General features: G+C 41.5%; 1 protein-coding gene across 1 annotated transcript; it reads right to left on the reverse strand.

Moving 5' to 3' along the window:
* KLF3 (KLF transcription factor 3) lies at positions 1-27582 on the reverse strand. The gene is made up of 7 exons (XM_031588467.2): positions 26844-27582; positions 23316-23354; positions 16615-16711; positions 9398-9893; positions 8899-9046; positions 4762-4922; positions 1-3624 (listed from the first exon to the last, which is right to left on the reverse strand). Exons 3-7 carry the CDS (start codon positions 16669-16671, stop codon positions 3443-3445), a joined length of 1044 nt encoding a protein of 347 aa, XP_031444327.1. The 5' UTR covers positions 16672-16711; positions 23316-23354; positions 26844-27582; the 3' UTR covers positions 1-3442.

Consider the following 27582-nt stretch of genomic DNA (forward strand, 5'->3'; position numbering starts at 1 on the left):
AAAAAAAAATCTGCATAGTTTATACACGTATTGAAGTAAATATAACATCCCTGCTATATTTGCAGGTGAGAGATGCTAAGCGAAAAGATTATTTTGACCCTCTAACATTTGAAGTACATAAACAGCGTAAAAGTGCTAGTATCTGTAAAATGTAATGCAAACTGGTGTAGCCCTATTCAGATATGTAAAATGTATTTATATTCTTCTACACATAGCTAACCTCGACAGAGACAACAATGCATTTGGACAAGATGTGGCATTAGAAATTTTGCTGCAGAATTGCAGTTTAAGTAAAACCACACCATAATACCTGCTGAGCTTTATGGGATTGTCACAGAACCCAGTAAAACATTATAACAAAAGGATGAAGCAGGAGCAGTATCATTTGTTACTTACTGCACTGTTACTTAGTGCAGCACTGCTAGTAAAAGGATTTTTTTTAAGATAGACACCTCTTGCAGGATTAGTCTGTCTTGTTATCTAAACAGGCTTCTCTTTAAGCCATACATGGAATGACCGACTGTTTTATTAAAAGTATTTAGTTGTGTGGTTTATAAAATTTCACAACAGCCCTCAAACCAAAATTTGCTAAATGAGTCAATGAACCACAGAAGATGTAAATGCACGTTTTCAGCTGAAAGATGAAAGCTATGCACATGTGGCTTCTTTGACATTCCACAGAGACACCCACAGACCCAAGTGAGAAATCCTATAAACAAAGCATTTACATGAAATAGTCTGAAATATTTATATTTAACATTAAAATTTCTGGTGTCCTAAATCACAATGCATGTAGCTAAAGACATTTAAAAGTTCTACTGCATCTCCGCTATCTTCATCTCCACCATTATCATAAATATTTTCAGGAAAAAGGTACATAGACAAATTAAAGGACACCTCTATTGTATTTTAGATTTCTATGAAAAATAAAATGTGAAAACCTTAAAAGAGAAATAACAATATTGGAAAGAAATGTTGCTTTATCATCCTAAATTCCAGGCATTTCAATTTGTTAAGCTAAACTTGGAATCTGTTGTCCTTCAACTCACTCATGGGTCAATAGGATCTCACCACTTTCTGCCCCCTCAAACAGCTGAGAATTGTTTTTATCCCAGGACACCACATATCTGTACGCCTCTGTTCGATGCAACAGCAGTTCCACATTGCCCTCTGCCAGTGACAGCTCAACATCAATGAACCACCATTACTACCTGGAGTCTTGCAAGTGAGGCCAAGTCTGACTCCCTGTGACATTGCTCACTCCAAAAATAAAAGATAAAAATCCAATGATTAAGAACAATTTCAAACCACTTGCTCATTAATAGCAATCTCTTTCCTGCATGTTCATCAGTGTTAGTAACGGAGCGGTCAGACAGTAAGGGACCAATTGGTTTTTGAAGTTTTTCAGTTCTGAATCAATCAGTCAAGCCCTAGGTCCTGAGGATCCGTGGCAACGTAAAGAGCCTAAAAATTTTCTCTATAGAAGGTGCAGAACTGCCCTAGCCACGGTAATCCCCATTCTGCCCTTTGCAGAACACAGATGTTCCTTAAATAAAATTGACATCTTTTTTCATACTCACGTATGTAAGGTTTGCTACACAATTTGAGCAATAGTTTGCATTTTATATTATCACAATGAACATTTTTCTCTAAGAACAGATCTCCTCTCTCTCCACTCTCCTGGGTACACGAGATCAGCTGGAAACCCCACCACCAAGGAAGCAAATGTGGAAGGCTCCTCACGTTCCAGCTGTGCACCTGCAGATGATTTCAGCCTGCTGCTCTTGGACTCCCCACAACACAGTCCAGCGTTGCTCTCCACAGGTCCTGAGGTACCCACCTGAGGATGGACCTCCAACCTGACTCTTCCTGGAGGACTCTGCAAACCTCCTCCCCACAGCCCTGTTTTCCAGTGGGGCTTTCCAAGACAAAGGAAGATCTGATTTTTAACAAGTTTAGATGGCATGGAATTGTGTTCACCTTACACAGGGCGAAGAACATGTGTGAAGAACAAACACTCAACAGTCTGCTCAAGTCTAGACAAACAGATCCTGTTTCTTTTTAGTAGCGCAGAACCTGACAGCTAATGGAGAGAAACCTTCCCTCCTGTGGGAAAGTTCCAAGTACTGGAACGTTGCTAGGATCAGCTGTAGGTTGTCTGAATTCAGTTTGCTTGTATTTGAGCAACTGAGTTGTGTTTACTACTGACATGGGAGTCGGTGACACAATGTTTTAATGTCATGGACGCAGTCACAAGGGAAGCTCCATCTACTGAGCACTGTGAGAATATCAGAGCCACAGATCAGATCTGTCAAATGGATGATCTGACATATACTTTTAACCAAACAGATACATGACTCGGTTTATCACAGAAGTGTTTCATATTTGATGCCATTTTGTCATAAAAATATTGTGAATATTTCAAAATACTGTAGTGTATTAAAGTGGCACTTGCAACAATACATTGGAGCATTTCTGACATGATGATTTCTATTTTCTGAGGTACAGTAAGGAGAGAAAAATTATTTGGAGTAGAGGAAACATAGGGGAGTGATTACAGAGGGATTGTCTATAACCCTGAAATGAGGTGTGGAAGGTTACAATGAATATCTTTTAATGCCATGTTATAGGAGAGTACCGTATATGTTCCATCCACTCAGTTGCACAGAAAACAGACATACAGTGTCACACAAGATCTTCATTTAACAAATTCACCAGGGCAGTATGCAATAAAAACATGGTTGAATACTATGCTATAATACAAAGGACAGATGGCATTGGTTTAGATGCACAGTGTTATGTACAGACCAATTTCTCCTAATTTTTCTTCTTGACTGAGGTGAGTGATACTGTGACCCAATCTCTCTGTAAAGTATATTGCTTAGATTTATTTCTACAGTGTTACCCACTGTTTGGGCAGAGGGGATTTCTAAAGTCTTTCTAAAACTGTTCTATTAATCATATTGCAGAAATCAGCAAGGTTGAGGAAGTCCATTCATTGCATTGCTGAGCATAAAATGAGAGTGTGCCTTGCATAGGGCACATAAATAATGTCTCTGCCAAGGATGAGCATTTTGGATACTCAATAACATTTACTAGTTTATCAGTACACATTGGGTTGATTATATGAAAAAACCAACAAAAGCTGTTTGTTTACAAATTCCCTTATTCACAATGCATTATGCATAATGAATACATTAAACACACTCTCTGAAGAAAGGGTTTGCTTAGCATCCCCAGGAGAAAGAAAAACGAAACAAAACAATTGTTCACATTCTTTAGGTCTGACCCGTGGCAAGGACATAGAAGGGTTAGATAACATCTAGTACTGACCATATGTAAGCTTTTAATGGTATAAACTCCAGAGATTCAGACCAGCTGAACCCGAATTAAAATGCGTGTGTAAAAAAAAATGTTGACAGGAGTCGGGGACAGAAGACACTCAGACTAGCATGTGACGTTTTCTGTGAAGAGTAAGATGGTCCGAACGTGAAAAGCTACGGTCACAGTCTGGGCACTGAAAAGGTTTGATTCCCGTATGCTTGCGGAAATGCCGCGTTAGTTCATCAGAACGAGCAAACTTCCACGTGCATCCCTCCCAAGTGCATTTGTATGGTTTTTCACCTGAAGAAAGAAACAGAGAAAAAGGATTCAAGATACAAATATATCAGTTATTTGACAAGTTTATCCTCTTGCCTTGTCAATTTTCATCATGCACTTTTAAGCTTACGCGAAAAGCCTTACACCAGCAACAGGCTGGCGGAGTGTTCTGCACTGTGCAAAGTTAACAGATAAAGAATTATTTCCTGCCACAACCTATTCTTGTTTTTGTCTCTCTGCTCCTCTTTCTGTTGTATTAGTGCTTGTTTTTCCTCACTAAGCCTAGAAGTGTGAAGGCTTAAGCATTTGTTTATTTTCAAAACCAGGACCTACTGTGGTAGATTAGTGCGGGAAAGTATTGGTGTTGTCAATCAGCACAGCTGGCAGAAATCTCATAGTTACCATCTCATAGTTACCTCTTACAGTTACCAAAGTAGGTATTAACTGGTATCTCTACCACAGATAGCTCAACTTAAAATCTTTCTTAATAACTCTTTCCTAATATTAGACTCTCATTCTATTTCACAGTGTTGTGCAGCCAAATAGGTAAAGGTTTGGCTTGTGTAGAGATGTAAGATAGAAGTGAACTGCTTAATTTCACCTAAAGGCGTCTCTCACGTTTGCAAAAATCTTGGCTGCGCATACATAAATACACCCCATCAGTGTGCCACAATAAATCTCTCTGTGGAAAACTGAGGTGGGGATAACACCCACTCAGAAAAGAGCTCTACTGGACTGTGGTTAGCACGTCCACATGAACCAGGTCTGTTTGTATTTGGCACACAGTCCAGACTTCTGCAAACTGGCTACTCCCGTGGAAGTCTCAGTCAAATTTAGCAGTGATGTAAGAGGTGTGATAGTGCAATGTGAACTGATTTGGTCTTACAGGGTGTGCAGCATGAGTAATCTGCAAGCAATTGGACAGAAAATGAGCAAAGAGCTAGTGAATGTAAAGCATACAGAATCATCTTGCCTCAGCTTACAGTCTCTTCTTATGGCTTTTTCCTGCTACATTCCCTCTTTTGCTCAGCCTGTGATTATATTCAGAATACTGCCAAAATTGTTGTTTTGTTTTTTATACCTGGCAAATAGTACAAATTAAAATCTTAATCTACCGTTTTACCAGAGACTTGATGAAAGAAAAACGCAGCAGGCTCAAACCTGTGTGGGTTCTTCTGTGAGCCTTCAGATGGGAGCTTTTAGTGTAGACCTTGTTGCAGCCTTCATAATCGCACCGATGTATTCTGCGTTTTCTTTGCGTGTCTGGTGACTCGACTGGCAAAGGTCTCTTCCCTGGCTGAACTATAACTGAAGGGTGATTCCTGTTCAATGTTAAAAATGAAAAACATTTAGCACAGCAAACCTCAGTTACTATGATCCATCACAGAGTCCCATATTCACTACTATGCTGTCTCTTGGCAGAAAGAACAGCATTACAGGCACGTCGAAAAATTCAAGAGGCTTCAACAAATTTCATGCATTCTAGCAGTAACATTTGTAAGCATTCACTTACCTTGTGGCACAACGTAGCCATTTCTACTAGCTTTTTTTAAACTTAGAAAGGAAAAAACCTCTCGAAATCCACGCTTTCAGAAAAACCCAGGGTTTTTAATCTGAGTTCATAGCGAACTTCTGTTTATTTATCTGCAGTTTTCCTTCTGCCTTAAAACACAGCTAATTGGCCTGTAATTGGAAACAGTTATTCCATACGATTAAAGGAATTGTATCTCCAGGCTTTCAAAGCAGAATTCAATCTTTATTGTTCCAGCCACTCCTTTACAGAGTAATTAAGAATTTCCTGTTTGGTGCTGGCAGGAGGGTGCGGCCTCCCTGTACCACTGACGTCAATTCCTAAAAGCAGAGTTTAGCCTGGGTGACACACCCACAGGATGTCTGAAGTTAGTCCTCCACCTTCATAAACATCACTTTTTGCTTTGAAGCCCACAGGTACAAGGCAGGTAAGACACAGGGTGAGGGCCTACAGACCTCTATAAAAAATAAAATATAAACATTTGTGGCTCTGAAAACACACCAGGATTCCTAAAAGATGTAATACACTCATAAACTACTGATATTTAGGTTCTATCAATAAGCTGACTGCAGAATTTGGCAGAACCTTGATTCTTTCTTCCATGTTAACGCTAGAAAAGGAAGTGACAGAACTGCAAGCAGCATTACAAATCTTGCAACCTCACAAAGCTGAATTTTCCAGCCAATCACTGGATCTATATTGATACTTCTGATGCACTTTTTAGCCTGTAGCTGAAACTTAATACATAATGTGCAGATATTAGTGCTCCTTGTGGCAAGACCAGCTCCTCCATCTGACAGAGAGAAGCTTTCTACACTTCCACTCCTTTCTCTGTGACTGTGTTTCAAATTTCTTTACCAACTGATTTATATTAAAAATCACTATCTGAGGAGTCTTTGATACTTCAACCAAGTTCTTCTAGGGCTTGTTTTTCAGAAACGCTGTGTGACTGCTTCTCATAGCAAAGCTATAGGCATGTACAGGTCCTTTGGTAAAAGATAAAAAAGAAAAAGACATCAAGCATAGCAAAGAAAATTTTGTGCGTAATTGAACAAGAGAAGTAATTTCCATTAATCTCCATAGCAGCAAGGTGGAAATTACTGATGTGAGAAAAGTTTCACTCTGGTATTCTTCTGCTATTAGAGCTACCAGCTTCAGACTGGGAGCCAAATCCTGCTCCATGGGTGTTTCTGCTACTGCTGATTGACGTACTCTTCAAGTACACAATAAATCTAGCTAAAAATACTGTAATGGCAGGAAACCCCAGGCGACGATTTTAGACACGGATGTACATACTCTTAAATAAGAAAGGCAGGTTTTGAGCTTCTAATGACAAGCTTCTCTAAAGCAATGCTCAGTTTTAATGCTACTGCACACCAGTCTTTCTGGATAATCTCTGGCTTAGCACAGCAAGTAGACTTGGTTTTGGATATGGTAACAGCTGGAAAAATGGAGCAAAAGGCACTGACTGTATGTTGTTTGTGTTCATGACCTAAGAGTACATAAATAAAACGGTGAATATCCGTCTCTGTCTCATTTTCCCTTTGGAGGAAAGGAGGCTGCCAAGACTACAGAATGTTAACAATATTCAGATGGGGGGGAGGGGCACTTTAAAAAATGGTTAAAATGGGGTCAAAAATCAGAGGTAAAAACTAAACAACTGTCAATAATAAATCACAGCCCCTTCTTCAATTTCTTCTTACGCAAGATAAAAATCCATGAATTCTCATCAGGTAAACACCATCATTTAACAGTTACCTTCCAAAAATCATTATACGATTGCAGCATGGTTTTTTCTTCTTTACCAGCAGATCACAGTGGACTGGAAGTGTAAGTTAGACATCAACACTCATGCTTGCAAGGAAATACAATTAATCAGGCTTCTTATACTTGACAGAGATTTTTTTACTTTGTTTGATTTTGGAAACAACTGTATAGTTGCTTCACTTATCAGATGTGCTGGCAAGTCTCACAATATCTACAGAAATGCCAGCAAAATTATGTATGTAATTCATCTGCCTAAAACTGATGTTGATGTAAGATCAGTTACTCAAAAGTGAAACCGAGAGCCTCCTCAGTCTCTTTTATGTAACCTCTCTCTGTCCGAATAGCATACTTTGGACAGCTGGAACCGAAGAAAAACGATAAGAGATTGTGTAATTACACCTCATGATGCAGAGAGCGGCTGATGATGCTGTGAGACAACAGGAAATTTTACAGACGTTTAAGTCTCATCTTTTAACTTGAATGATTTGTCTATTTTTTTAAACAATAAAAAGCTAAAAATGACCATCTACAACTGCTGTAGATGCTGCAGAATTTGAACTCGAAAGAGCTGAGCAAGAACTGCAGCTCTGCAGACTGCTGGGAAACAACGGAAGTCATTGCAACATAAGGACTGTGTCTTCATAAACAGAATGCTCCTGCATGGTCAAGCAGAGAAGATGCTTAGGAACAGCGTAACAGATAATGTACCAATGCTGCCTACACTTCGAATCGAATGTTATACTCTTTGCTCAGAGGATGGATTTCCTGTGGAAACTGGTCTCACTGGGAAGTAATTAATGCAAATCACTAATGCAGGTGACAAGTCTACAGAAGTCTCACCCTGAGAGGAAGGGTGTGTTGTAAGCCAGGAACAGCCCTTGCTGGTCTGCTCTTGTTCAAGAGGCCTAACAAGAGGCAAAGGTGAAGCACAGCATTTGGTTGCCTTGACCCTGCAGAAGTTAGGTCCAAGTACAGACAGACCTGACTGCTGTGCGTGGAAAGCTCTTAGGGAAATTAAGTATCCATTTGGTAAACACGGATATTTACAATTTTCTTGTAGTAGAACATACAGGCTTACTTCTAAATAAACAGCATACTGTCTAAAAAGCTAGCTGGCAACCAGTTCACTGCACCCAAAATGCCACACCAGTAGACAGCATTCAAGCCCAGAGCAGTGCCTGCTGAAGGGTGAGCCAGGACCTGGACAGTCCCATGGTTCTGATAAGCTGGCAGAATTCTCCAAAGGGAAACAGTAGATGGAAACGTAGCCATGGTCCATCAGGTACTGCCTGAGAATTTTTTAACATTTCCATCAAAAAGTTTCTGTGCCAGACCTCATTTCTTCTGCCTAAGCCCTGCTCTGCCTTCTGCTGTTTTAAACCTGGACAGATCTGCAATGGTCTCAGTAACAGTTGTATCAGTACTTGCCTGGAAACAAGTGGCTGAGGGGGAAGAGAGAGACCTTCAGGAACTACTTAAACTGTGAATCCCAAAACAGTGGCCTCAGGTAAACATGGAACTTCAGTGGATATACAAAGAACTTGTATGCCTAAGGGTTTTCTTTACAGTGAGTTACCAACATTTTTTAGAACACAAAGAGGTCCACCAAGAAAGTCACAGGAATATTTTTAAAGAAGGATATTTTAGATAATATAAATACAGAGATCAATATTAAATGTTTTTGAAGTATTTTTCTAGTTTGTTGCCGGTTTTACATAAAGATATCACTAGCTTATTGCAGTTCCACATCCAGTGAATTGTAGGATTGGAACCAACATTACTTTAGAATTGAGGTTGCTACATAGAAATACACATCTATGTATGATGAAAGAGAACAAAAGTTGAAACTACATCCCACAATGCCAGCTGGGGAGAAAGTTTTTCTGGATTTTATTATAAGCACAGCAACTTTCTATCTTGTTCCTTAAAATCAGTTAAATACTGTACTGAACTGCATTTTGTTACTTTGCTGATTTGGGAACTACTGTTAAATTACTTACTCTTGCAGCATTACTTCCTGGGGAGACAATGAGGTCATTGGAGGTGACATTCGTTCAGGATAGAAGTCAGTCTTTGCTGGTTCGCTTCCCGGTTCTACTTTAATTGCTTTCTTCAGTGCTGGCTTCTCGAAGGACTCAATAACAGGCACTGTATAGGGCAAGGTCAGAGATGGAAGACAACGTATCAAAAATATGAAGAGCGACATAAATAAAAGATACATCTAAGAATCTGCAGTTAATACTAAAACTGGAAGGTTTTGTATTTCTGTCCTGATGAACTATGATGAAAAGAATTTCAATTCACTTTTTCATCAGTTCAAATCTCAGTACATCTACCATGACAACTTTTACGCAGGTTTGAAATGCAACTGAATGCAACCTTGCTAAGTTTCGTGAAATATTTACATAGTGAATTATATGCATGTGTATTTTAGGAAATGGATATATAGTCATTTTCCCAGTACAAGAGGACAAAAAACACAACTCTGACAGCCCCAACCTTGCATGCTGCTTGGACTTTCCATCTCATCTGTAAGGACTGTAGACACCATGATGGGCTGCTGGAGATGGGGAGCATACATGAAAGGAACTGGCTGGACAACAACAGGCTGAATGACTGGGAGTATTCCAGGGCTTCTCAGTCCATGGCGGGAAAGAGCAGCAGCCATTACAGGAGGGATTGTTATAGGCATGGATAACGGCTGTACTCCTGGGGGTGACGGTGTGAATTTACTGATGGGAGAGCTGGGTGAGGACAGAGTCAATCCAGGGGAAGTTCTCCTATGCACAGTCTGAAATTTTAAAGGGGAAGGAGAACTGCCAGCTGAAGGCGGTGAGCTTCGCTTGTTCACCGTAAGGTCTACTGGCTCCATCTGGATTCCATTCGACAGTCCGTCAGGGTTTGAGTAGAATTTATTGTGCAACATGCTTGGTGCAGAATAAATGACGCTGTATTTGTTTGGCTTCATTTGGTCCATGTAATTGGATGGGTATGACTGTCAGAAAAAGCAGAAAAAAATAAAGAAAAACAAATAATGAACCAACATGCATAAAATTACTGCTGAAAAAGAACAATGGCTAATAAACTGAGGCAAGATGAAGGCTTTCAGAAAGCATTTCAATATATTTTCTAAACAAAAGTGAATGAAATAAAACATCAGATTTCACTCAAAGGAAGCTACTCACAGACCAATTCACTGTTTCAGAAGCAACGCGGATGACAAAAACAGATCCTCAAAGCTTATTTGAGAACTTTTTCCTCCCTGAAAAACTGCTTTTGATATACTATTCCTGCTGCTTAGTGGCAGTCAGCAGTTCTCTTCACAGGAGCATTTAAAATCCAAAGCTAATCCTCACCTGCATAATAATCTCCACATTTCAGTAAAAATAATTTTTGTAGACCACAAGGTATTACCATTCATTGCAGAATACAGTATTATTAAACAACCTTCCAGACCAACTTTAGATTTTAAAAGTGTTTAAAACTGTGGTTGTTTACTAAATGATATGAATATAAGATGGTATAAAATCACCATATATCTATACAAACATTTATGTAACTTTTCAAAACGTTTCTTCTTAGAGAGAAAACTTCTAGCAGTACGTCTCTCAGTTTGCCTCTGTTTCCCTTGTAAAGGACATTTATCTGATTGTAACTGTCAATGTTAACCACAAGTATTATTGCAAATGACACCAAAGTTTTTTTTTCTTTCCAGTTGTTTTTTGAAACAGTGAATTTAGAAAACATTATTTTTTTTCCTGCTGCATTCATGTACATTCGTGATGAGAATCAACAAAACTGATTCCACAAAAAATCTGTAACTAACACTATTTCCAAATAAAACAGGACAAATAAATTGATCTTCAAACAGTACATACTGCATCAAAAATGCTGAAACTTTATTTAATTCATTTTTTTATGACTTACAAATTCAGTTTATGTATGTGTTCATCTTTCATGGTAATTGGCTCTGCAGAATTCTATAAAAATGCCATTACTGCACACAATGCTGGGTAAAACAAGCTCTGTGGATATGCCACCACTACTGCGTCAAGCAGTAGTTTGAGTTCTGAAAGATGAAGACTACTGAATATTCATAGGGATTAAACCTAGATAATATTTAGTGTCAACCAACTACTGATCAAGTTATGAGCACAGGCAAAAAATACCACTCTAAATGGACAAATAACCGCAAATACGTCCGTTAAAATTACAGCTGTTGGTTCACAGTTCAAAGTTTACTCTACTTCAGTGAGCTGTGTAAGTTTTGAACCACTGTACATCCGTGTATTTACAGTTCTGCAAGTTTGTCAGGGATAATCACATAGGAACATTTACTTTGTTTTATAAGGCATATCCATGTTCAGGTGAATGTGCACTTTCATTCCACTGAAGTGCTCTTATATCTCAGTAACAGCTGCCTGAAAATAACAAACTCCTGTGACTTACAGAGCTCTGTGTACCACAGCACACATGAATTCATGCACAATGGAGCCTTACAGACCTTGCACAAGTGCACTCCTCTGAACCCTACAGCTTAGAAAGTTGCAAGAATACTAGAAAGGAAAAAGACTGTGTCATCTAAATCTTCAGGAATGTTTCTGGTCACTGAACGGATTAAAGAACAAAGCATTTCCAAGCTGTAACCTTACTGGTTAACCAGTCAACCTCTTTCAGTTCTTTAACTAACACTAAATGTGTGTTGAAAAGCTACCAAACCATTAAAGTATTGTGCAGAGAGCTGTAAACTGGAAAGGTTAAGTAAAATACATTTACACAAGCAAGAAATACTTTCGAAGAATTGGGGAGAAGATAACTATATTTTAAAAGAGACTATTTTAGGGACTTGGCATTATCCTGCATGCCTTGCATTATTTTCCATAGGAAGTTTCCATTGTTGTCATTAATCTGGCACAGATTTAACATCAGCTATTTCTTGTGGCAGTCTGGGGAAGCTGAATCTTTTTTCTAAACTTTTCTTCTGCAGAGGTTTTAACCATCATGTTTCTACCTGAAGAGTAGATAAAGTTGAGATAGAAACATGTGGTGCAGCAAATTATTTTTGTTATTATTAAAAAATATTATTGTTATTACAGTATTATTTTTGTTATTATTGTTGTAAAGATACAACAATAGATGACAATTATCATAAACTAAAGAAGCAGAGAGATGTCTCTTGTCCAGGAACAAATAAAAAAAAAACAATAGGAATTTACTGAATTGATTTGTTCCCATAATTATTTACAGTATGTCTATGTGCTGTGTACAAAAACAGTGCCGACTACAGAAAAGGCGAAAAAGACAAGGAGAGTACTTGAACAACCAAAAGTGGTACTTCTGTTGTCAATGACAGCCTACTTGGAGTGCACTTTTGCTTCACTATCAATGAAGCGTAGTTGAAATACTATTTGTTTGGGGTAGGTCACAGATCCATCTTCCTGCTGGCCTTAAAGTTAAGCTTTGTGTGTCTTCTAGCAAAGCAAAGCTGCAGTTTCCATCTCCTTGGGACTCAGCAATTGCCTTTAGATTTGTTCAGATTTGGTTGGTCACTTTCTTTGCCAGGGAAGGGAATCCCTCTGGGGATATGGGACAGGAGATTAAGAAAGATTTCCCTCTGTAAACTGGGAGCATTAACAACAACAAACAAGAAAAGCGTGACTACAAATGTGTTGTTTTCTAAATGTCACCGACTGCAGTAACCAGGAGAGTATTTAATGCACAGCAAGAGCAGTCTTTTCTCACCAATCCTAGAACTTCCCCCAGGGACCACAGCTTGTTCTGGATGAATGTAAAAGCTGTAATGAATGACTCTGTTTAACCACAGCCCAGAGCAGAACCAAGTTGAACCTGCCTGGCTAAAGCTGCACAGACAGCATCGCTGAAGTCAGCAGATCAAATGACAATTACACAGCAAGGAAAACAGTTAACCCTGTCTTAATCAGACTTTGTAGGAATGTCCTAAAGCATTTATGAAGGGCAGGAAGAGGGAGAGAAGGGAAAGAAACTTCTGTCTCGCTCCACCCATGAGCACTGCCTGGTGTGTTGTGTTCATCACTCACCACCACTGATCTCACCTTCCTGATCAGATCCTGACCAAATCTGCAACAGCACAAAGTATCTTATATTGAAAATCTGAAACACTTAGTATCCACTTGAATTATTCTTGTGGAACAATGTAAAACTAGGTATTATTGCTCAGTCTGCCCAAAATTTTTAAGCTGATATATTTCAATACATTTTCCTTGGATTTCTACTGTAATTAAGAGCATATGTCCTTCAGCCTGACTTGGATTAAGAAAACCCAACAAATTCTCACTTCCCTATAAATTCTGCTGTTACTGAAAGTCTCTGCACAGAATTGTACTACAGCAGCTCACTGTTAAGATGCAGAGTAGTAATTCAAGGTGTATTCCTTTACAGTCTCTATATAGGTCTTTTTGATGTTTGGTATGATCACTTTCCCTCTTGGACCTCACTAAGCAGTTCATTTCCCTTTTGTTGCTGTTTGTTCAAAATAATAAAGCATCTAGCACTCAACTCACAAAGAAACTGCAAAATAAGTTTAAATATAATTAAATATAAATATTAGGAATACAGCAATTCCTAATATTCTTGAGTTGTCATTCAAAAATATCCTTATGTTCATACAATCAAATTAGTAATTCCAAAAAGAGAAGTCAGGTTCCCCCTGACAATCTATTCAGAAAAAAAAAAAAAAAAAGATCAGCTGAACACAATGAAAGCACTCATCACTCCCCAGAAGACTGCTGCTTCCATGAGGTGACATTATGAAGCACTAGCCTGACAGAATTTGCTAAACTCTTATTAAACTACCATTTGAAACATACTGCTTGTTGTATAGGATAACAAATCCTATCTTTTACAAATTACATAACCCTATGAATTTAACTGCAATCCTGCTAGGCTCTTGCAAAGCCAGGAACAGATGAAGAACCTGCTTACACCCTTACACAAGTTGTCAAATTGGTATCATGGAAGAGGAAAACCAGGATCTAATCCAAATAGTAGCTAATACATGAAAAAGCACATTAGCAGACTAGTGAAGTAACTAATATACACATTACCTTAAGACCTCAGTCCCTCATGCTGCACATAGCACTCTGCCTTAAAAAAGAATGAAATGTGGTTTTTTTTGACTGATGGAGGGGCAGAAAAAAAACCTGTTTCTTTCAATCCAAAGATGTTTATACACAACAAGTGACTTCCTTCACTAAACGATTACTGGTACTTATCCAAATGCTTAAAAAGTCCTCACAAAATATCCTTCAGATAACTGTCACTATTTCTTTAAGAACTATCATAAAATCTGCTTGGTAATTCAATTCAATAAGCAGTACAGGCTGTTGGTAGAGTGATGAAATAGTGTGGGTGCGAGCTTCAGCCATCTGAGAAGCATAGTTAATCCTTTCAGCCACACGCCCTGAAATACAGTGGTGCCAAAGCTATAATTTGTTTCCCTCTCCCACCCCAACTAATGGGATTTTTTAAAGACAGCTTTTATATCCACAGACAGTGTACGTTCGGGTAAAAAACCCAATAATTCACAAAAGGTTTCATTGAGTTTGACCTCTAAAGATACTATCAGAATGACAGAATAGAAATATATCCTGATTTTAAAACTACAGGTTATATCAACCCACAGTAAACTGGACCCTGTCTCCCAGAAACAAAACCATCACTGCTGTAACAGTTTGTCTTCCCTTCTACCACCTCAAATGAAGTTCAACAACACTCACATGCTTGGGAATGCCTGTCCTACCTTCCCCCTCTGGCTCACCTTTAAAGGTGCTTCCAGAGCAGTTTCTGCTGGGCAGGAAGGCTCAGAGGAAGCTGCACAACCAAATAGTACCAGGGAAGCCAGAAGGGCCTCAAGGGCTTGTGGCTCAGCAGCCTGTGAGACTACAGGAGTTGAAACAAACACTCCTCAGCCTGAGGAAGAACTGAGTGATCTGCATGAGGGAACCCACACTCAAACAATTTCCTTTTGTTTCAGGTAAGTTTCATGATTCCCCTTTTCCTACTTTTATTTTGCATTATGCATTATTGCATTATGCAATAACTAAGAGGAAGGTATATATATTTGGTAAAACATTCGCCACTGCAGAACCTTTGCTGGGAAATGAAGGCAGATATATATAGAAGAACAGCACAACGTATCTCTAAGGATTCTGTCTCTTATTTATTAACGCTTTTTTATTGCAGAAGTGGCCCACTTTCTGCCTTTAACAGATACCACAGAACATCCTTAGATAATCACAGAGAATCACCACTGATCTGAACAAGGACATGCAATAACCGTGTGATCAAAGTCACAGATCAACTGGTCAATACTAAGGTTCTTTCTTGACCCAAATATTTGGAATTTGTCAATACGTTTACACCCAATAGGCCAACTATTTGTCTATCATTGCTTAAAAGTAAATAAATCCCATGAAGGTCAAACTTGAAATTTAAAATGCATATAAATTTAACTCTCAGAAAATGTCATTAGCAGCACTGAAGAAATTAGAGTGCTCCCAGATGCACTCAATTGGTGGTGATAATTCTACACTTTACATAACAAGTAAGCAAACCATATACTGAGAGATGCCACCTAGAGCATGAACGTAACACACGCTGATTTCTGTATACTGACTTCTCAGTGTTAACTGATCAGCCTTTCTAAGGTGTGGCTTCATATCACACTTAATCTGATCTTACTGCAGGCTACTGATGAAAGGATAGGTCCTATTCCCTCCTCTCTCTCCTCATTCTAGCACTGAGCAGCTATAGAGTGAACCTGATTAGACCAAAAGAAGGATATCTTTGGTGCGTTAGCAATTCTAACCATTCAATGGGCTGGATCCACGCAATGGGTTCACATCATCACATCACACAAATACGACAGTGGGCTGCAGAGGAGGAAGAAAAACCATAATCTTTCCTTTCAGCAGCAGCCTGCAGTTGAATAGGTGAAATCCAAATAAAACTGCTTCCTAAGGTCCTATTTCCCTGGCAACCTAAATCATCACAGTTCCCTATGTCCCTTCTCAGCTATGCTTTCCTCCTGCTCTTATTTATGCTGAGCTGGTGCAATACACCAAGCCAATGGAAAATTATAATAAAAAGCCAGGTCTCCCTTTCTTTTCCCCCATTTCTCCTCCACTGCTGTTTCTCACCTGATCACATGGTAAGAGAGAGAATTAATCCAGTTTACCCAGGAAAAAAGCCTTTTTTTTTTTTTTTGTAAGGATTTTTCTGTTGGTTAAAGCACTGAGTTACTCCCTGGCATGTGTGGTCAAGACCAGAAGAGAAACAGAGAAGGGGATGGTGAGAAGCTGCTCATTTAGTTCAAAGGTGTAACACTGACACCACAGGTTCTTGCCAATTCACTCTGAAGTCTGGCAGCTTAATTTCAATCCACTTCCATCAGCAGCATGACCTGAAGTGATTATATTAGCACTGTGTGGGTGAGAAGTTCTTGGCTATCCTTTGGTCTGTGGATGGGAACACCAGCAGAAGTAAAGGCAGAGGTCATTTAGGGGCAATAAATTCATGAAGCATAGTAAAAATGTGAACGCAGTTGACCTAAAATCAAAATACAGTTTTACAGCTTTTTGTAGGGTAGTACAAAGCCTAGAAAGATCCTGGTTTAAATGTACAGATGGAAAAACTATAGAATCATTACAATGGCTAGAATATCTTAGAAGTCTTACCACTGAAATGGGGTCCATGGCTTCTTGCTTGATAGGAACTGGATCAAACATGAGCATCTTCTTTATTCACCTCTTCTGATGCCTGTGATGTCCTGGCCTACACAGGGAAGACAATGTGTTAGAAAGCTGTGGGAAAGCTTTCTGAATTGGAGACAACTTAATGTTTTGCCAGATAAACATCTGTATTTATTCATCTCTAGCATAACTTCTAAAATATCTGGCAAAGCTTCATTTAAAATATTTCTGTTAGGTTTATTCTTTCCCAATTGCCGTTAAGAAAAAAAGGGACATTGCTCACATTAATGAAAGTTAATGTGAAATTTTGTTGTTCATGTCAGCATATCAACTTTCATTCTCATCTTTCATTATTTGTCAATGTATAAATGCATCACAGTTTATACCATGCATTTCTCATCATCATTATAGCTTCAGATTAATCTTGTACAGTTGGTACACAGTGAACTGATTCTGAAGTGGATCTCTTTCCTAAGAGTCCTGACAGAAAAGCCAAAATCTTCATGTGCAGTGACACTGAAATCAATGCAAAAGAAAGAAGATGAAACATCAGGACTAATTTGGAGACATATATTCCAAATGCTGCCATGACTTAACATTATACTTAATATCTAAGTTATTTTCCTACAATAATAAATTTACTGACAATTCAACAATCATTGGTTACACTCTGTGCAGTTTTGGTTATTGGTTTTTTTTCCTATGGTGTGTTCAACCTTACTTTTCCAATTCTACTTTATTTCAAACTGCCTGAAAAAGAAGCATTTAGTACATAGCATATTACCATGTAACTACCAGATTACACATCTTTCGTGGTCAGCTTGGAAAGATACCATGCAGGAAAGGAGGAGACACCTCTTCTGGAATGGGCCACAAAGGATACAGAGTAAAACCAAGAGGAGCAAAGCTATGCTGTTCTCAGAGACATTCAGATGTTGGCAAACTTTTACATACTAGTTCCACAACTGACATTACAGCAGCAAGTTCTGCTCTGCCCTGCAAGGAAGTGCTCTGATTCTCTCTAAGATGTTGAGGATAAAAAACTTACACAAATTTACTTTCGACCAGTAGATGGCACTGGAAATAAACGAATACAGCCAGACAGCCTCATCCAATTTCACCCCAAGGAAGTAGGTTAAAGGCCGGACAACAGATTGGGAGTTTTGGCTGGAAAATTTTCCCAGAAATTTAAATAAAATGCTGAGGTGTTCCTGCTTCAAATTAAAACCATTCTAACAAGTCTACGCTAATGAATAATCTTGCAATTAACCATTGCTTGTGTTTATAGGTTAAAAATTGGTAATTGCTTCCAGAGAAAGATGGCATGAACTTTTGCAAGTCTATAATTAATTATCCAGTGTATGAGTAAAAGTTGAAGGCATTTAGAAAAATATTACAACAGTGTACTTTTTTAATAATAGAAACAAATCAGGGTCAAATGTAAATAAAAGCATCTTCATGAATTTTCTTACAAGAGACAAAGGCCCAACAGAACCAAACTACAGCTCAAAACAGCAGCTCAGTGAAATTTCCTGTTTAAACCTAGACTGTCGTTGTGTAAAATGGCTCTATTTGCTAAAAGTTGTGATAATTTTGTAAACTTTTTAATCTTGCTTGCGTGGTTGTCAACTGTCCTAGTTTTCATTGAATGGTTATCCTTACCCTTTCCAAGTATTTAACATTTCACATAGATAGAACTCATGCATACCCATGCATCACTCACACCTATACACACACACATACATAAGCATTGTGAAAACATTAAGAAGTGGTACTTATAGAGATAAGGAAAGTTTACAGTAAAACTTTCAGTTTTCTGTTTAAGCAGTGACAAAACAATCTGTACTTCGGGAAGAGAGGAAGGAAGCAAAAAATAAATGAACAAAAGAGAACGAGTAAGTACATGAAAGAAAAGTAAGAAAGAAAAGGTTAGTTGGTTCTAAGTAAGCAGTCATGCTCTGATGCTCCCAGGCTATTCTTTTTTAATACTGGATTTTCTTTAACTTAGAGAGTTAATCCTTTTCTCCTTTTACTTCAAGACAGTGCACGAAGACATTTATTTCACTTCATGCTACTGAGTGTTTCTTGAGAGGGCTCTAAATTACCATGCAAGAATTACAGTGATGCTGGCAATAGAAAGTGCACTGCACTGAGTGAAAGTGGAAAGTAATTCTCAATCTTTCTCCGATGCAGTCATCTAAGAAGGGTAGAGGAAAAGATTATTTCTATTGCTGCATCACAGTCCAGAAATTGAATACTCCTCTATCACATTTTACCCTTATGAGAGGTTGGTTTTCCTTCCCATTTGTTAGTAAGCAGAAACCAATTTTCAAGAAATGTAACTCTTGGTCTTCTTTGTCGAGATTAGTAAGTCTGATGCTTATTTTGTGGTAATTGATAGAGCAGCTGAAAAGTTAATATAAATCAGCTTTAAGTCTCTCATTTACAACACAGCTCAGAGTGACACTTGCCCAAGACTGCAAATAACTTATGAACCAATTATCTCTGCATTTAAAAATAACGCTCAAAATCAATTGCTTGGACTATGTTCTCAAGGAAGCATGTGCATGTAATGTATACACTCATACACACACAGATACAGCATGTTCCCTCAAATACCAAGCATCAATAGTTTTTCTTAGTCTATTTGTAAAATCATGCCTATTAAATCAAAACCTTCCAGTCTCTATCCCTAAACAGTTGAGAAGGGAGCACTAGAGAAGGTAAACAGTCTTGACTGTTTCTGTTGCAGAGGAAAAACAGTTAGGTTATGAAAACAGTGTATAAAGTAGAACCCATTTGTTTGAAAGCCCACAAAATGTTTAGTAAATAAAGCTAACTTCTGGAAATTCAAAATACTACCCATCCCTTGTTTCTATCTCTGAAAAAAAAAAAAAAGAATAAGGAAACACCAATATGTTCACATTAAATGCATTAAAAAATAAGGGTCCTTGACATTTGCATATTAAATTATTTTACATCAATAAGGTATTTTCACATGGGCTGAAAGAATTTAAAATGCATGTAATCTGAAACTAAATAATTAACTGCAATCTGATAGGCAAACATTCCACCCTCTCTTTTTTCGCTCTCCTTCTCTTTTTCTGCTAACAAGCCACCCAGTTTTACTTTCTTGCCTCCTCCCATTCACTCCACCCTGTGGATCTCTGCCAAGTCAGCCCAACTTGTCCAAACAGGACATGGCTTCTGATAAGATTTTGCTCACGCCCTGTACCTCAGAAAGACAAATGAAGCAATTGGGTTTTGTATGCAAATAAGGACAGGTGCAAGGTAAAGTCCAGGCAAAGACCCTCAGTATTTTCCAGTGTGAAGCCCAGTGACAACAGCAAACCAGAAAATCACAGACTCTGCCTTTATGATCCAGTATGCATCAAAGTATTCCTTCCATAAAAGAAGTTCATCATCAGGACAGTTCAAGCCCCTGTCTGGACTGGGCACTTTTTGATATTAACTTCTCAATTGCTAAGGTTTATTGTTTCAGAGACATCACTAGGAGTGAATGAGAACTTAAAATTAGTGAAGATTCATACAGATCATTTACTGTGGACAAGAAGAGCCAAGTGGCTGAAAAGAGCATCCATACTGCACATCTGCACTGCACAACAGCTGCCAGAGCAACCACTGCTGCTGCACATCTACCTCCAAGATCCACCAGCTCCTGCAGACAGACTGTGAAAGGAAACAGTGGAGTGGAGGCCAGTTCTGACACTGCACTACAAATCCTCTGTGGCGTAGAGCATATGCTCTCACAAAATAACCTAGAAAAGCAGTCAGTGACCTGACAGATACTACTGCTGCTGATATGGAGTGGTGACCAGAACTTTTGCCTCTCTTCACTCTTCACTCTGTGTAAAACTACATGTGGAGTTTGATTTCTCAATCCTTCTGCCTGGGGAAGAAAGGAATGCTGTCTTGTGGTACAGCGAGGCTTTGTCTAGAAGCATCAAGGTACTACTGTTATTGTTGGTATAATTACAGAATAATGTAATATTATCTGCTGAATTACTGCTAAATGAGTGCCCTCCCTGAAGACACTGCAGCTTTTTCAGCACAGTTGGTATTCCTGGTGCACACAGCTACTTGGACCAGGCCCCTTGGGACTTAATGCTGTGCTGTGAGCCCCAAATCAACCTTCCCCTGCCATTAAGGAGAAATGATAGCCCTCAACTGATGAAATCCAAAGGGAGGGGAGGTTTCCTGAAGCGGGGTGAAAACCCCTTCAATTGTAATCTGGAAGATAGTTTGACAGAGAAAAAACACAGCATCTGAGAGCAGAAGTACCTGGAAAAGGTAGAAAAAGTGTTTTCCAAACCTATTAAAAGATTTGCTCTCAGAAATCTGGTTTGAGTTTTGGGTGGTCCTTTGTGGAGCCACAAGTTGGACTCGATGACCTCTCAGGGACCCTTCCAGCTGAGGTTAGTCTACAATTCCGTTTGCACCAAAAGCACCAGTTGCACATCAAGACCTGAGTCAACAAAAAAAGAAAGTATTCCTGTAGTTCCATTAACTTTAATGGGAAGTAAGCAAGTGCTGAACTGTGCTGGGCCTCAAAATAGCAGCAGGCCAAGAACCTCCCCAGCACTGCACAGCAGAGCAGTCAGACCCAGCCCAAATCAGGAAGGCAAAAAGGCTCAGTAACGGTGCAGGGGGAAGGGAGCAGCACAGCTGGCCCACAAGGAACAGCTGGGGGGAATTCATGAGAAACTAACACACCAAGGAAATGTTTTACTGATGGGCAGTTCCCTGGGTTTGCTTATTCACTGAATTTCCTCTGGGAAATGGTAGTAACTGCTGGAAAGGCCAGTATGTTGTGTGAGAAGAAAGAGGTACCTAGATAAAAATTTTCTACTGAATGTTTTACTTGTTAGGCATGAAAGAGACACTGGGATCAACAGTAATATTCTGTTTAGATTTTATTAAGTTGTGCCATCTAAAAATAAACATAAACCTCTCCAAAACTGCCATGAACTGATACATAGCATTCTAGCGCTTCCAACCTACTTCATTCTAAGATTAATATGCCTTTAAACTAGATGCTTCAATTATTTTAATCCAAATAATTTGGTTTTAAAAATCCACAATTAGATTTTCTTCTTTTATGTAACAGCAAATTTTATTTGTTCATTTAACACGAAAAGCATTTCAGACTATTTTGGCTTTTTATTGGTGTTAAAATCATCTGTGTTCTACGCTGAAAAATGTGCAACTTTGAGCAGCTCACACAGTCTAGCTCTGCTGACATCACTCTGACCTAGAACTGCTTTGACGTGTTCATTTATCAGCTGTGTAGCAGAGTAATCAGTATTTCAATTAAATTTGCAACACTTGCAGGCTCTTTGAAGCCACGTGTCTGGAAATGGATTTCTCAAATGTAAAAAAAATGGGCAAAAAAAGTTCTTGCACTGCTCACTAAAATCACCTCACTTCTATCAAGGAAAAAATGGAACCCTGATAAACCTTCAGTTCTACATCTACTGAACCCAAGGGAGAGAAAAAGAAAAGATCTCAAGGCACCTCCATTAGACAATATTCTCCCTTATCGGGGCAGACTGCTGTCTGGTTTCCTGTCTCAGGCTACTGCTTAGAAAGAGAAATAGCCTAGTGAGTATAAAAGATCAGACTTCTAAAAACAAGTGAACTATGTGGAATGGTATGAAAATCTTTGTCTTCCAAACTGAACTTTATTATTATGTTAAGGTTAATTTCAAAGATAATTTTAAAAGACAAATAAATCATAACTTCTCGTATTACGGGGGAAGAACGACAGAAAATACTGTTCTCTAACATAAAGGATTCTACTATTTCATGAAACACACGAGAGATTTTTAGAAGAAAAAAAAATCTAATCCTAAATAAAGGAAGTGTACATTTATGAAAAATAATTTAAATGATTAATTTGAATGAGGGTTTGAATATAGGGCAAATGTCGATGAACTTCTGTGTATCTCTAGAAGTGAAATAAAAACAACAGGGAGAAGAGCTGGAGAGTGCAGTGGGTACAAACGTGATCAAAGAAGCTTGGACTCTTGAACATGCCTTCATGGATCACATTTGTTGGTAGTATGCATGATAGGCAGGCCACCCACTTTTTTTTCTTTATTATTATTTTACTCTGACTTAGTGTACTATTAAAAGCCTACCAGAGCTTTATCTTTCCATTTGGCTGATGTACACTTGCACTTTTTTCCCTTGGGAGCTATCTGCTATAGCTACAGGGCCCTCAAAGGAAGGCTCAGCATCAGCTGAATCCTTAATAGGGAAGGGTTAAATCTCTCAAGCCAGCCCTGCCAAACTTCATATTCTGGATTGGAAGCAACTAGCCTTGGAATGAAAACACAAAGCTCCACTGCTGACAGTATAAAGGAACTTTAGAAGACCTCCTGTTAGCAGTACTGATTAATATTAAGAAGTTGTTTTACAAAACTACTGTAATTTTGTTTTTTCTTGAATTTTGTAAAACTTCTAGCAACAAAAAGGCATGAACCACAACGTTTACTGTTTTTACTATATGCTAGTTTCCAATACCAAACTGCAGTTAAATGCAACCCTTTTCCTTTGTCAAGGGAAAAAAGAGTCAATGTTTGAAATCCTCTGCAAATTAAGTAAAAATAATAAGTAAAAATAACTGATAGTAACAAATGAAAATAATCAATAAAAAAACTTACCAAAACTGTGTGGACAAATACTTCTTGTTATCTGGAGTTCTGAACAGACCAAAAAAAAAAAAAGAAAACTAAAGTAAGGATGTGCATATAATGTTGTCATTTTTTTCCCCCTTTAATTAAGTCCCAAGAGAGGAAGTTTACAGCATATATTTCAAATACTTCTTAAGATTTAAAACACAAAACGATCACAAACAATTACTTCTTAGCATCCAAAAGGGCAATGTCAGATACTAAAAGACTACTTTAAAAAATGAATTTTTTTGTGTGTATGAAATAGGAGAGTTGGAATATTACAGTGTGTACTGGAAACATGCATATCCCAGCGTGTAAGAGACAGAGAAATAAACAGCCCGTCCTACATTTTCATCCAGACCCTGATTCAAAGCCCATTGATTTTGATGCAAGCCTTTCTCCTGATTTCAATAAGCTTTGGCTTGGGTCCTTCAGCTGCTTAGCAGTCAGACCCAAAGCAAGAGAAACATTTACATTCCCTTTCTGCATTTTCTCTTAATGTTTCTCTGTATCAGCAGGTAACGGCATGGAGAGAAGTCAACTATAAAAACAGGACTGAAAAATCATTTTTGCACCTATGGCAACACCAAACGTAGAACAGCGATATACCTATTTATTCCAAAGAAAAGCTAGTACTCTCATTTTCTGCATTACATCTGTGAGACAGAGAATCTTCTAGTATGGATAACGAGAGTGTATTTCTTTCAAGAAGCGGAACTGCAAAGCGCTCGCAGTGGGCCATCCAGGTTGGCTGAGGGTGGCAGCCAAGGCTCCTTCTGAAAGATGACTGTGCAGATGTGGGCTCTTCTCTCAACCAGCCTAACTCCGTGGCTTTAATGGAGTGGTTCCAGCCCAGCCGGCATCACAAGCCAGAGGAGAAAACTGGCTCTCAGCAGAGGGAGCACGGCTCTTCAGGTCACCCCCATAAACATACTAGGAGTCGCGGGTGCGCGTTAAAGGTTAACTTGGAAATCTCATGATGACATAACGCAGGCATCTTAAGCAACTGTGTGTGTAGGGACATGATAACTCACTGGGTGGGGATAGGGAGTTGAGGGGCAGTGGCAAGGGGCCTGGACGAGGCCACCAATCCACCAGAAAACAGCTCGAAACAGGAAAGAGCACCACATATGCCACTTGGAATGTGTGACGCAAACCCCAGCCTTGAAACAAAGAACAGGAAACAGCTCTGCTGGCTGCACTGAGGAGAAAGCACAGAGAAACATTTAGGCGGCCCTCCCTGACCCTATATTCATGAGCAGCTGGAGTCTTTTAAAACAACAACAGTGGGTGGAGGTGTTTGTTCATTGGGTGTGAAGAAAAACACTGTCCTTATGCAGGGGACCTGCCCTATTGACAAATAGGCGCCCTGCAAAACACGAAGGAGTGGGAGATTTTCAGACACCATGGGTCACGATGATTAACAGCAGCCTTCCCCGGGCTGATGGATTTATTGCTGGACTGATATCACCAGTAGCTGAACAGCAGCACAGCTTCGTTGTTCCCAGCAGCCAGCTCCCCGTCCAAAGCATGGGCCCTCACGGCCAGAACCATAGGCACCAAGCACTGCTTTCAATTGTAAAGGGCTTCTCCTGGCCTCCTTCATCTGGCACAGCTCAGCAAATTGTTCCAGAACTTTGCCTTCCCCATCCCTCTGTCCCACACAGACCTCATCTGTGGAGGTAATACTGTTATTCTCAAAGCTCAACAAATGAACTCCTCAAGGTGGAGGCAGAGCAAGGGTACATCTCGTCTAGATGCCCATTATGGCAACTTCAAGGCGTGTTTTCCTTCAAAGCTGTGGTTTCAGTACCATCTTCCCTGACACGCTTTGGTTGTTTGCACCCTATGGGTGGGACACCTAATGCTATCCACGGTGAGGCTGCCTCACAGCAAACTACGTGGTGGGTCACAGCAGCAGTTCCAGCAGCTGTCGGCTCCATGCTGACCTATCAGCTCCTCTTCATGTCGAGTATCTGGGGCTGTAAGCAGCACCTGTGTTGCACAACTCCTATCTCCAACATCTTAGAACCTTTGTCTGATCTCGCTCACATTTACACGGCTATTTGTCTGAAGGCTTTTGCTGTTGGCAGTGCAGGCACTGGTTGCACAGGTCACATCCCCAGAGCACCTCAGGGCTCACTCAGGGCTCTGCTACTTAGAGGAAGTTCTGTCCGGTTCCTCGTGGAAGGAAGCAACACATTTAGTATCTTTTCTCCCTGCCCTTGACCCCAGTCTCCCTCACAGTCTGCACAGTGCATTCTGGGGAGGAAAAAAAAAAAAAAAAAAAGGCATTTGTTTGCTTGGACAAAAACAGAAGCGGTCACTCACGTCAGCATCCTCAGGTTTTTGTATTTTGATATTAGACAAAAAGTTCTTAAAAATACGAAAGTTGGTCTGAAGCAACTCTTCAGGGTCAGGCGGGATTATCAGATCCAGATGGAGCTCCTCTCACACGGAGTTCCTCATGCAATCACTAGGAACACGCGTCTTAAAAGCACTCAGTGGAAAAAGTCATTACCGTGGAGCCGTGTAATCCTTTGTCTTGGGTGCAGGTAGCGAGCATCCACGGATATTATTAGCTTAAATGAAGTCTTCAAAGCTCTCCTCCCGTCACCCAAACGGAGCTTCTAGTAACAATACAGCCCTCAGAGCTCAGCTCCACTTCCTGCTCTTTCAGGGGCCGGGAAGGGCACGCAGCGGGCGGACAATGCAGGTACCTGACCGCGCTGCCGGGCAGCGGCACGAGCACGAGGCGGCCCGGCTCCGCTGCGCGCCCCACGCAGCCCTCGGGCGCCCGCCTCAGTACCCGCGCCTGGCGTCCCCGGGCTGCCGCTGACTCCGCTCCAAAGCAAATACCCCGCTCCCTTTTCGGCTTTACAAAGCGACATCCAGAAAAGGGAGCCGAACTACGGTCGTTATTTCTAATTCCATATTTAACCGTGGCGCTTCCCTGGACGCTGCGTGGTTGAACTTCACCGACCTCGCTGCAACGTGGTGCCGCGCTCGGTGACGATATGCGGGAAAACCTATTTCCGAGAGCCCGCATCGTCCCCGGTTAAGCGGGCCGGGCCGGGCGCTTCCCAACGGCGAGCTCCTGCAGCGGCGTTCCCCGCCGCCGGGCAGCACTCGCCGTCCGACGGAGCCGCAGAACCCGCCGTTCTTTTCACCCCAGCGCTGCCCGGCGCGGTGCCACGTCGGGATCCGCTGACACCGTCCCCCCCTTCCCGCGGCCGAACCCCCGGGGGGGCGGCAAGGGGCCGGGCCGGACCCCCGAGGAACGGTCCAGAGTCCCCGGGCGCCCCCGGCGGCCGCGCAGGTGCGCGGTGCCCCGGCCACGCCGCCACGCAGGAGGCGCCGCCGGAGCCGCGGGGGGCAAGCGAGTCCGGCCCCGCTGCTCCGCCCGGCCCCGCTCTCCCCGCTCCCGCCCCGGGCTCCGCGGAGCCGGCAAACTTTTCCCCTCCCGCAGCCCGTCCCGCCGCCGCAGCTCCCTCCCGTCCCGGCCCTCGCACTTACGCGGCGCTCCCGCAGGGCCGGGATGGCGCGGGGCGGCGGGGGCCGGGGGCGCTGCGGAGGCTCCGTGCCGGCGTGTCCCGCGGCTGAGGCGCCTCCGCGGTGGCTCCGGGTCTGTGCGCGAGGAGGAGCCGCCCGCCGCCGCCGCCGCCCTGCCTCCCGCCCTCCGCCCGCCTCCCCCGCGGGCTGCTGGCACCGGGCCGCACTGTCACATGACGCGGCGCCTCTCGCCCTGCCAGGCTCCCCGGGCCGGCGGGGTGAGCGCTGGGAGGGTCACGGAGGGGAGCGCGGGAGGGCGGCTCCCGCCCGCGGGGTGGAGGCTCCGCCGAGGGCCGAGGCGAGTCAGCGAGCGCAAACAGCCGGGCACGCACTGACTGCGCGCCGCCCGCCCTGCCTCCCGGGGGCAGACGGCCCCGCGCAGACACTAATTATCCCCAGCAGCCCGGGGAGGGGAGCGGAGCGGAGAGGGGCGGCGAGGCCGCCGCCCGCCGACAAACCTGCCCGGCCAGCTGCTGCTCCCCGCCCGGCCGTCAGGCAGAGGCGTGCGCCTGGCACCCGGCTCGCAGCGCACCCCGTCCCCTCCCTCTGCGCCCACCCCGGCCGACCTGCGGCGGCAAAACAACAGCAACACCCAGCGCCCGGGGGGCAGGAAGGGAGGTGCTCGCTCTGGGGCGCTGCCGCCGAGCTGCCTCCGCCGGCGGGGGCTGGGAGAGGCAGCGGGGCGGTGCGGAGCTGCCCGCGC

The sequence above is a fragment of the Phasianus colchicus genome, chromosome 4 (genome assembly GCF_987193195.1).
Source record: "Phasianus colchicus chromosome 4, bPhaCol1.hap1.1, whole genome shotgun sequence".
NCBI lineage: Eukaryota > Metazoa > Chordata > Aves > Galliformes > Phasianidae > Phasianus > Phasianus colchicus.

Bases quoted from the DNA above. Each gene is read 5' to 3' on its own strand.
- KLF3 (XM_031588467.2), bottom strand. From the start codon at position 16,671: ATGCTCATGTTTGATCCAGTTCCTATCAAGCAAGAAGCCATGGACCCC. The intron at 9,047-9,397 runs GTTGGGGCTGTC...TGCCCTATACAG, and splicing joins AAGTCCAAGCAGCATGCAAG to TGCCTGTTATTGAGTCCTTC. The intron at 3,625-4,761 runs GTTTGAGCCTGC...TTCTTTCTTCAG, and splicing joins TCACAGAAGAACCCACACAG to GTGAAAAACCATACAAATGC.